This window comes from Brachycentrus maculatus, unplaced genomic scaffold (assembly GCF_059751285.1).
Source record: "Brachycentrus maculatus isolate JH-2025_06_01 unplaced genomic scaffold, ASM5975128v1 h1tg000121l, whole genome shotgun sequence".
Lineage (NCBI taxonomy): Eukaryota > Metazoa > Arthropoda > Insecta > Trichoptera > Brachycentridae > Brachycentrus > Brachycentrus maculatus.
This window is the reverse complement of record NW_028280874.1, coordinates 351,086-363,784: the sequence shown is the minus strand read 5'-3', so window position 1 is coordinate 363,784 and position 12,699 is coordinate 351,086. Positions and strand designations below refer to the sequence as shown.

The window sequence follows — 12,699 nt, the reverse complement described above, 5'->3', positions numbered from 1 at the left end:
TAAAAAGTTTCACTTAAAAACAATTAAGTTGTCTCTCGATGCAAAGGATGCCTTCCTGGAGTACATGTTATAGGTAAGAGTGAAGTCAGCAGGGAAAATGAAACGTTTATAACTTGTGACGTTTATTTTGCAATTTCCCTGAAAAAGTAAGGAAGATTGCAAAGTATAGCGACGACAGCGAACTGGAACAAAGTTGTTAAATTCACGAATAGTAACCTGGGATCGGGGAGGCTAAGCCAGCGGCTCCAGTAACGGAAAACTGGGATTTACGAGACAACGCAATGAATTCGCTGGAAGGGAGATTTAGATACAAAGAACTGGAGGTAGTGTGAAAACCCAATCGATCGATTTATAAATAAATTATCTATAAAATTAATAACTAATAAATAATAAATTAATAACCTCATTTGTTAACTTTTAAAATTTATAAATAACCTCATCTAAATTTTAAAATATTTAAATATAAATTAAACTTATACTAAACCAAATATTTGTTCACAAAATCTGGATAATCTCCAATTACAGAAGTTATTAAAGGTGAAGTAGAATATGGAAGTCTGGGCATTCACGGCGCTGACGACAGTCACAGGCTGGTTTAAGTGATCACTTTACACACGCGTAACATTCACCAATTCTACCCATTATTGACAACCACACTACTAAAATTCTTCGAAGTTCTATATACATGAACCAATTTTGAAACATTATTATTGAATCTTCACTAGATCTCACCAATAGATGTCTATAGTGAAGTTCTAGTGATTCAAGAATAATCTTTCAAAATTGGTTTCAAAAGAACTTCCAAGAATTTGAGTAGTGTGGTTGTCAATAATGGGTAGAATTAATGAACGTTACACGTGTGTAAAGTGATCACTTAAACCAGCATTTGACTGTCGTCAGCCCCGTAAATGCCCAGACTTCCATATTCTTCTTCATCTTTGATGAAATGTAAAAAAAATAAATTGTTTATGCCACTATTCATACTATACTATATATTATATATATTCCAAAAGAAATGTTACTTACCGAGTAATATATATGTACCTATATACATAAATGTATAATATTTAAATTGCAGTATTGTTGTTTATGGATAGAAGTCCAAATCTTTTTACTCTTAAATGCAAGGGTGCGGAGCATCCACAGCATGTATAGACATACCACGTCTGATGAAACCGTAAGGGAAACTTCTGCATCGGAAGAAATAAAACGGAAGAGAAATATGATTTGGAAAAATGAAAATTACAGTAATGGCAAGGGTATTCCGGATTGCATATCTGAGCTCATGCAACTTCCCAAGAGAAATGCCATTACTGTAACAGGTATCCATTCATTTCACTGCTCATATAACAGGCAATTGTGCTCAGTTGGTCTAAGAAATATAAAAAGTTATTGGAAGAAATATATAAAGATTAATGAACGTTGTTCATATTTATCTGTATTGATTGTCCATTAAACATAAATGCTCTTATTGACGTACAACTTTCAAGATGAATGCAGTTTAGAAGTTAAATATTTTTTATTTTAATTTAAGAAATATGAATATTTGTTTTTTTTCATTATTTACAAAAACACTCCAATTTCATACTATTTCTGTGAACCTAAGCAGCTTATTATTAAAAATAGGTATCAACTTGTGGTAGAGTGGGTTCGAACCAAGAATCTTTGACTCAAGAGTCCGCGACACAACCACAAACCGACGAAACCACGGTACCACAACCCGACACATTTCAAATGGCAAACGTTACATAAGTGTATAAGGCGATCACTTAAGCCAGCCAAATGCAAGGACGTAAATCCGGGTATGGTTAGATTTCCATTTCTTTCACATAAAAATAATAGGTGCTTCGTCGCAGATGAAATACCTGTAGTATATATTTTGATATATAACCCGTAGGGTGAAAAATTGACGGTCGTCATATACGTGGAAAATTCTGGGGATCTGAGAAAACCATAGAAAATTCAACATAAGAAAACAAACTGTCATTTGCTTGCAACGCAACGATGTTAGGTTCGTTTTCTTCTTGGTGTAGGCCTTTTGGCCTATTTTAAGACTTCATGAATAATGAAAACAGGTGGTACAGCTTTATTGCATATTGATCAAAGTTCTAATGATTAAAGAAAGCACTTGTTTTTTACCACTTGAGTTTTATTATAGACTACATGTTTCAGAAGTTAAAATTCCATCATTCAGGTCTGTATAATAAAAGTTTAACTTCTGAAACATGTAGTCTATAATAAAACTCAAGTGGTAAAAAACAAGTTTTTTCTTTAATCATTGTAACATGTCTTACCACAAAGTTAATGCCGAAACAATAAATAAAAAAGATCAAAGTTCTTATGACCAAAAGAGGCTATGTTAGATTTTGAATTATGTTATTCAATATGCGTAATCATAAAGTGTGTTAATTAAATACAACATACGGTTTCATTTAAAACGGAAAAAAACTTTAAAAAATATTTATTTTTACATTTTGAGTGTGTCCACTTGTTCACGAATCTGGATTATCACCAATTAGGAGTAAGTTTTTACATTATGTTCTCAACATCATAGATGAAGGAGAATAATACGGAAGTCTGGGTATTTACAGGGCTTACCACCATCATAAACATGAATTAAAACAGCCCATGACGGTCGTAAACCCTGCAAATGCCGAGACTTCTATATTCTTCTTTGTCAATGTTGAAATGTCAACAAAATAATACATAAAATTTATTTATACGTATGTACAAACACCATAAAGTGTGTTAATTGTGATTCGTGTGCTTTGCCGTATAACAAGGTATTCCATTTCATTTGTGTTCGCATATACAGCTGTCAATCTTTGATAATTTGTGGGGATAAAGGTAACTCACAAATACGACGTGGTTCCTGAAAATCTTTGTAGGCGCTCACAATGTGTAAGCGTATTTTTTTCATGATATTTGAAAAAGCTCTTGAACTCCTTCAGTCTCATACCAGTCACGCACATTCTGAAGCGCAGAGAGTTGCCTTCTGACAATGGCACGTATACCTTCTATTTTACCCATGAGATTTCACTGAGGAACGATAATATATAGTACAGGTGAATACCTTCACCATTCAACACTTCATGATCGAAATAGAAAGTTTAACATCTATAAAGTCTCGGAATAATGAAAAAAGTATAACTACGTAATCTTTTAAAAATTAAAAAAAGCATAATACAGTTTGTGTACAATTTTACGTTGAAACAAATTTGTTTTTGCTTTTTTAGAGTTTTAATTTCTACTTATTTATTTTTTACAAAAATGTTGATAATATTAGTATATAACCACTCACCGAGATTTGTATGTCTACCGGTTTCGAGACGTACCCGTCTCTTCGTCAGGACAATCACTACCACAGCATGTAAACAAGGTGAAGGGTGGTATTTTTCATTTGTTTACATTCTGTGGTAGTGATTGTCCTGACGAAGAGACGAGTACGTCTCGAGACTGGTTGACATAAAAATCTCTGTGAATGGTTATATACCAATATTATAATATTAAAATTTTTGTAAAAAAAATAAATAAGGAAAAATGACTGACCACAAAGTAAATGCTTGAAATATTAATAATATTGAGAATATTTTAATTTCTTTTAATCAGATACTTAGTTTAAGACCAAAACACGAAATTAAAGCCCGTTTTTCAATACGAAAATATCGTTTTTACATGTACGATAATTTGTTTATATATTGAGAATTCAAAACAAATCGTTTAATAGGCAGACTTATATGGATTCCATAATAATAATGTAAATTCACTATTATTGTAATTTTTTTTTGAAAAGTATTTTATTTTCGGAAATATCGTTTTTTAAGGATTACTTTAAAAAATACTTGTTAAGTATATCATGAAAATTAATATTTCGAATTATAAAAATAAAGGTTTCATTACAATTATTTATATTATTATAAATATTTTTTGTATATAAGTACATTAAAAATATATATTTACTCAACATTTCAATTTTAGACGCATTTTAAAACATAAAATTTATAATTAAAATGTAACATTGTTTTAAAATCACTATAAATATTTTATTATAACTTAATTATAATGTGTACCGGTTTCGAAGTTAACCGCTTCTTTATCAAGACTGATTAATACTAAAACACTATCTATTTAAAAAAAATCAAAATATTCTGACGGTTAGGAAAAGGAGCTTGGGTAGATGGCTCAAGTGGCTTTATTTTTTGTGTTGATTAGCAGTCACAGTCAAAAAGGATCAAGGATGTTGAGTGATTGGAAACATTTTTAATAACGGACTTTTAGAAAAATCGTTTACTTGCGTATTTATTAGTTGTAAATTATAATTAATTGCCTTTTTAATTTCAAACATTACTAATTAATCTAATTTAAGTCCTGTTGCATGTTACGCTGTTTCTCTCCAATAACAGACTAAGCTCCTGTGCTTAGAGAGGGACTTACACTCATTATTTATTGATTATTATTGATATTTTATTATACCTATAATTATGTACTATACATACAAAATAAACCGACAGGTAACTTAATTACTTAGATATTTCAAAACCCAACAAAATAATTCACGTCGTGCTGAGTTGAGGATATTTTTTTAAACGATTTATGGGAATGACAATAGGTATCCAATTAGCCATACAAAAACTAGACAAATGTTTTCCCGGACTGTTTCAAGGGATTGGCAGTGAATAAGAGACCTTTTTACTTCCAAGAAAAAGTTTTTTTATTTATTTATACAAGTACTTAAGGACAAACGACTGAGTCAATTGTGTACCCAGAGGATCTCATTACTTTTAAAACGTTTTCAGTTCTCGTATCCTTATTATGACTTTTCTCAAAAATGTAATAATTGTTCTTTTTTTTATTTTATTTCAGAAACTAAAACGTAGACCATTGTAAATTGTGGTTTAAAAGCGCTAAATAAAGTGAAATAGAAAGAGAAAATGGATCATATAAGTATGACTTCCAAAATTTGAGTAGTGTGGTTGACAATCTTAGGTAGAAAGGAATTAGTCTATGACAGATCGTAAGCTTTGTATGTTTGTGTGTGTCAAGACTTCTATGTTGAGATTTAAAAAAGGTGGTTTAGTATCAATATAATAAGTTTTCATAATATAATTTTAACCAGCCAATGACACGCCGTAAGCCCTGTTAATACCCGAATATTCACATTTCCGATTTGATAAAATTGTTTATCCCCTTCTTTTACTCATCCAAGCCCAATGGTGCATAGAGCACTGAAAAAATAAAAACAGTGTTCAGTTTATCATTAAATGTATGAAGACGAGGTGATCAGTATAACGCTTCAAAAACTCGATAAAATTCATTACCCTCATCTTCTTACTCAACTTCTCAATGGTACACGAAATGAAATGAATTGATGTAATGTTAAGTTGATCGGAAAACAAGGTCTAAATTAGTCTTATGCTTCATAGATATATTAAATTAATGTACAAATAAAAAATCATATTTATTTTGACCCCCTGGAATCGAACCCGTAACCTCCAGTATGGTAGGCAAATGTGGTAGCCAAACTACTACACTATGGAGGCGGACAATGGTTTGAAATTTTACCTCTTAATTACAAAGTAAGATAATATTGTATATCAGAGTAGAATTTGCAAGCTGCCTTAATTCTTAAAAGATTCGCCATCCTCTTTAAATAATAACGAAAATTATAAATTCGGAATATTTAATGAAGTTTGTAATCTGATGCGATCCATTAGCAGCTTGAATTTTCGTAATGAACACCATTGAAATTCAAGGAAATTAATTAAAGGACTGTCGGTTCTGGTTTATAAAAGTCATACGATTAATTTTTTTATTAAATTAACGCGATGAGAAATTAAGTTGAAAAAAGCGGACAGATTTGCGACACATTTTAAAACACCAAACAAAGGTAAAAATTAGACTTTTTTAGAAATTTTACCGACTTTATTTATATGAAATAATTAAGAATTACTTATTCCCTATTCCAAATATAATGTTTAGGTTGACGACTTTTTTGGCAATAAGAATTTTTTTTATATTATTTTTTGACATCTCATCAAAGATGAAGAAGAATATGGAAGTTTGGGCATTTACGGGGGTACTAATGTTCTATACCAATATAGAACATTTTCACTCAGCTAATCAAACGATTGATTTCAAGGAACATTTGAAGTTACTGGCCGCGGTTTGGTTAACATATCAATATGTGTGAAGAATAAATTTATTATTTTGTTGTTTTAAATGTTTAAATAAGTACATATTTATTTTTAATAACCCTCGAAGTGATTTCTTACAAAAAAGTTGCATTCAATAAATAAATTGATAAAATCTTTACTTAGACCGGTCACTGGTGAAATTAAATATTTATGAAAAAAATACTTTATACTTGTTATTTTCATATTATTTTTTGACATCTCTGACTTGAAGAAGAAAATGGAAGTCTGGGCATTTACGGGGCTGACGACCGTCATAGGCTGGTTTAAGTGATCACTTTACACACGTGTAACATTCACCAATTCTACCCATTATTGACAACCACACTACTCAAATTCTTGGAAGTTCTATATATATATATGAACCAATTTAGAAACCTTGTTCTTGAATCACTAGAACTTCACTAGAGATATCTATTGGTGAGATGTAAAGAAGCTTTTTACCAAGCAGAAACTCTTATATTAGTATGTGAGGTCCGAATCCTGGATTATAATCACACACATGAGAAACGCCACATGTTGTTTTATTATGTATGTGTTCATTATTTCAATTCACTCATCTCGGAGTTGGGTACGTTTCTTTTGAAGGTAAATAAAGAGAATCATAAAAATTGTATACGAAGTCTGCTCTTGAGCAAACTAATGGCGTTCTATTAAAATTGGATGCTACCTTTTAAGTCCGTTTTCGGGGAGCAGAGCGAGAGCGCTTTCTGACAGGTGAAATTAAGATTAAATATTTATGGGACCAAGAAAAATCTCCAGGTGAATGTATCCCCAAACGCCCTAATGCGTTAAACTTCGTTCACGAGTCGGTAAGAATAGACTTCACTTCTTTATTTAAACCAGTAAAATATTAACATTTTTATTATTTATCCTCTCCAGATACTTCATTCATTAATTCACCTTACGTATGATGAAATATATATATATATATATATATATATATATATATATATATATATATATATATATATATATATATATATATATATATATATATATATATATATATATATATATATATATATTTATATATATATATATATATATATATATATAAATATATATATATATATATATATATATATATATATATATATATATATATATATATATTTATATATATATATATATATATATTTATATATATATATATACATATATATAAATATATATATATATATATATATATATATATATATATATATATATATATATATATATATATATATATATATATATATATATATATATATATATATGTATATATATAAATTTATATAAATATATATTTGAAGAGGAAAACGTTTGATGCATGTGTACTCCCAGTGCTCACCTATGGATTCGAGACATTAACCCCAACTAAACGAATCATACGTAAACTCCGGGTAACACAAAAAGTAATGGAGATGCTTAACATATCACATAGGGGCCAAAAAAACGAATGTTTGGATAAGGGAAAAGACCAAGGTAACTAACAGATGTAGCTCAAAGAATCGTGGAACAATAATAGAAATGGGCAGGTCATGTGGCATGTATGTTTGAAGAAACATAGATCGAGGTAAAAGGTGCTTGAATGGAGGCCTAGAACAGGAGTAAAAGCGTGGGTAGGCCCCAAACAAGATGGTCCGATGACATAATAAAAGTGGCGGGCCTGCACTGGAAGAGAGTCGCGTCCAATAGACAACTGAGGAAGTCCAAGAGGGAGGCCGTTGTTCAATACTGAACCGTTTTTTTACACAATCCAATAATAAATATAGGGTACAAAAAAATCAATATTTGAAAAAAAAAAAGGAAATTTCATTTAAGTTAAATGCAGCAACCATTATGGCATGGAGGCAGACTCAAATTTAGTAAAAGAATTCGAAAATTACAAAATTAAAAATTAACAAAAAAATAATCAAGCGTTAGCGTCTTTGCGGATGAGGATGGAATGAAAAACAGCGGAGATTTCACGAATTTTCTTAATCGAATGATCAAATTAACTTCGGACTTGTATAAAGTACACATTTTTAATATCAATGTAGGTATCTAGAGAAATTGAGGGTGTAAAAGTTTTATTAATCAATTTATTTATAGACGCCTCGGAGATTATTACCGCGATTGCTCCGTAAATAAAATTATTAATAAAATTTTCCCATTCTGTAACGAATTTTCGTGACAATATTTTAAATTCCGTTTTAATTATTTTAAATGTAAAACAAATTTTCATCCTCATATTTTCTACGTATTTCTTAAAAAATCAGCATAAAATATGTTTCTTGTTAAATGGTGTACGAAGCCGATACCATCTATTTTTATTATGTTACTTCTTCTTCTTCTTCCTTCTTATACATCCTAGGATCTGTTTGTTCGATATCCGTCTCTTATGATGTCTACCGCCAGCTATCATGCCATCGCTTAAGAGGAATTTAAGGCGGCTTTCTTCCGTCTGGGTTATCTTGAAGAGCAAATTCGGGATAGTCTATTTTCTTGCATTTTATTGACATGAGCATTTCAGAATCGTCTTCACTCTCTTCTTCATCTGACTTTATCTTACATAAAATTTGATTCCTCTATTATGTAGATTTTTATTAGACGTGCGTTTGTAACACATGTACAAAATTTTATTACTTTCGTGTAATATAAGAAAAATGCACTTAATACATAATTTAATAATAAAACTAGATTGACTAATTTTTTTTTTAAAAAGAGCAGCGCAAAACAGTTGTCACAAATTCATCACCCATTAGTGAAAAGAGAAATGGTCATACTTTTAAAAAAACATTTAATGTCCTCATTAACAGTGTACAAATCTACATTTTATGCATAAAACATAATTAAATATCGCAGAATTTCTAGGCACCATTTGATTTGAACGAATCACCAATGAAATATTGCAATATCACATTATCACAAATACCTATGTGCATTCAATAATTTTGGTTTGAAATATTGAAAGTGCTGTACAAAGCGCTTAATTTAAACACTCTAAAACAATTATTTCAGCTGGCGGTCGAAATCCACTGTATGCGATTCTAGACTTTATTTGATGAATTGAATTGTAATGATTTTTAATGCATTTTAAATTGACTGCACTTATAGATTATTGCATTTAAAATAGTTTTACTGAAAAAAAAACCTAGTACGAAATTATATTTCATGATTGTATTTGAATTTCTAATATATTTATTACTTCTCGAATCTTTCCCTGCTTATTATTTAAAAAATATTGATAAATTACATTTTTATTATTTAATTTATAACACGTTGATATGGTTTTATTTTACAAAAATTTAATAAATTTAGTTTCTAAATAGATTCGCTATGTGCTTTAGAAAGTGTTTTTATTTATTTTAATTATGATTATAAATTAATTTTTAATTAAATATTTTTGAGTAGTTCGTTCTCTGTTTCAAAGTATTTGGAACTAAATTATTAGGTACTTTACGTGCGAAACGTTTTTTTTGCGTGGAAATTATTTACTTTTGTAAACATTCATAGAGCTCTGAAGTGGTTTTAAAGTAATAAAACACTTAAAAGCCAAGGCCTAGACTGATAAATTAAAACTGACAAAATTTAAACCAAAACTTTATCGTAGAATATTTTTTTCAACTGTTATTTATTTAAAGGACATTATTTTGATAGACGTGAAAAAATCTGTATTAAAAAAAAATAGTCTTCTTATTTAATGTTTTTATTTTTATTTTTAAATCTTAACTTATAATATCACATTTAAATCTATTGTGGCAATCGTTTAACATCATTATTAAACACCGTACCAATGTTGGATGCATCGAATAAGATAATGTCACAATAGATATTTATAAATAGTACTTTTACCAGGTAAATAAATTTTGGCAGCCTCCGTAGTGTAATGCTCAGTAAGCTCGGCTACCGTTCTGGAGGTCCCAGGATCGATTCCCAGGGGGGGGGTCAAATAAATATAAGTGTTTTTTTTTTCAATCTAAAATTTATTCAATATTACCCTGGACTGGTACCTGAAGCGGAGGGCTGATCACCTTTCCTTCATGTGTTACCGATCAAGATAACACTGCATTTATAGGATGCAGTGCCTTTTGAACCATTTGGGTGCGGATAACGGTTAAAAAAATACTTAAAAAATTGATAAATATTATCACACAGTGACCGTTAAAATAATTTGATATTCAATGAATTTTTTGTTTTTAATTAATGTTATAATTTTAATAAAACATAAAACACTTTCACACATTTCCCGATAATAGACCCTCCAATGTAGGCTGAAACGTTGGCTATAAGTATCGATAATACACAAAAAAACATTGTAGTATAAAACAAATAACAATAAAAACCGTCATCAAAAACGAATTACAAAGTCAGGAGCATGGTTAAACTGTTCCTACTACATTCAGCAGCAATATCGCCTTAAAAACGGATTTTTTAACAAAACGAAAAATCAGCAAAAAAATAAAATAATTGAAAATCACATGGAGATGTAAATTATTTTCATAATAAGGTAATGTAAGTGTAAATAACATCATTTGCAGGTGTGCGTGGGTCTGTATGTGTGCGTGAAGTTTGGCGGGAGGGAGGGGGGCAATGGGGTGGGGAGGGGTTGCTAGGCAACCGCAGCCGCTGCTAGCCCCGGAGAAAAGTACGGGGTTGCCATGTGAGTGACGAAATCTCGCTACATTTTCGAAATTTGACAAACGTATATTGAATATATCCGTATTGTAAAAGCAAACAGGTATATCTGTCACAAACCAAATTTTACAGGAGTGCAAAAACGAACAATTTGACAGATATACCCCTTTGCCATTACACTACCGATATATCTAGGGGGTTCCGGAAATTGAGTAGTGTGGTTGTCAATCATAGTTAGAATTGGTGAATGTTACGCGTGTGTAAAGTGATCACTTAACCAAGCCTATGACGTAAGCACTGTCAACACCCAGACTTCCGTACTCTTCATATATGTTTAAAAAAAAAGTATACTAATAGCTTATTTCATAGATTTTTTTAGCACAAGAAATGAAGATTTTGTGTAAAATTTATCGATAATTTTTATTGTTCCGTAAGTTTACATGCCTAATAAAAATATGATTCATAAATTTAAATGAATGAAATAGAAAAAAATATTGAATAAACAGTTTTGATTAAGAAGCGGTTAGCCTCAAAAACGGTAGACATTATAATTAAGTTATGATAAAATATTTATAATGATTTTAATTACAGAATTTTTAAATTCCAATAATATAAGAATAGATTTTTATACAAATTATTTTAATATACAGCTTTGTTAATGATTCGAGTACATTTCACATTATTATTAATTTTTAAAGAAGAAGTGGGTTTTGAATAAAATACCGGAAAGGAAAAATAGGTGTCATTTGTTGCTGTAGACAAATCCACAGGATTGAGATTACAGAAGAAAAAAGTGCTTTAAAAATTTCACATACTTATAATGAATTTATGGAATATTTTTTTGTTCAACCAAGGTACCTGCTTATTTTGAAAGGTATTTTAAATGTTTAAAGCATAATAGACCCAATTTAATAAGCCATAAACAACGTTAGGAATAAAATATGTTATAATTTTCATTTTCCCATTTTCATTCCTGCGAATCTCGCTTCCCCGAGCCTGGCAACACTGATAGCCTTGGTGCATAGTAGGAGGGCGCCAGGCGGCGGGTGTGCGCGGAGGCGGCGCACGAGGGGGGTACAGGGTGGCTGTACCAGCAGCCTCCGACAGTCTGCCGTGAGCAGCGTACGGGTAGCCATGCCGCCACCCTACCGGGCCAGAGCGCCGAGCGCCGCACGCAAAGTGTCCACACACCACCTCAAGTCGCACACACACAAAAGTTCCAAAAGGATCGCGAGCTTCTGAACAAGTGTCAAAAAAATTAAAGAGCACCTTAAACAAACGGGAAAATAAATAATCAATCTTAAAAGTGTTGAATTAATAACGGTTAATAACAAAAACAAAGTTGTCAATCACTGTTTTCTTTCAAAAAAGTGAACGGTTACTGTTATTTTTAAACTGTTGAATTTGTTAGTTTTTCGTTGTTGGCTTTCTGTGGTAGGTGTTGAATTTTTTGGTTGTTGGCTTTGTGTGGTAGGTGTTGAATTTTTCGGTTGTTGGCTTTGTGTGGTGGGTGTTGAATTTTTTGGTCGCGATGCAGCACCAGTTGCTCCCGTGCCGGACGGCCGGCGGGGGCGAGTGATGCGCCGCGGGGGCCGCCAGGGTGGGGGAGGGCTGTGAGGCATGTGAGGGGGGCGGGGGCATGGAGAGCCCGTGGGAGGTGGAGCTGGAGCTGCGCCAGCACATTCAGTCCTGTGCCTGCACGTGCAACCACATGGGCTATGGCAACTACATGGACTATCAGGTAAGGTAGTGAAGAAACATCCGCAACACCCAAATGAATGACACCAGAATCTCAACAGTTATAATCATCTATGAATTTCAACTATGCAAAATCTTCAACGCCTGGGAGAGTGGATTCCATGAGGTAGTTTGTAGAAGGCATACCAATGACGATACGAAAAAT

The 12,699-nt window shown here is 31.4% G+C and overlaps 1 protein-coding gene across 1 annotated transcript in view; it reads left to right on the top strand.

The window, feature by feature from the left end:
- Nucleotides 1-11,901: 11,901 nt before the first annotated feature.
- LOC148309527 (dipeptidase 1-like) overlaps nt 11,902-12,699 on the top strand; it is a 208,976-nt gene continuing 208,178 nt past the window's right edge. The window contains exon 1 of the mRNA XM_088259928.1: nt 11,902-12,537. Within this exon, the coding sequence (XP_088116054.1) occupies nt 12,436-12,537 (102 nt within the window). The 5' untranslated portion in view covers nt 11,902-12,435. The remainder of the gene's footprint in view (nt 12,538-12,699) is intronic.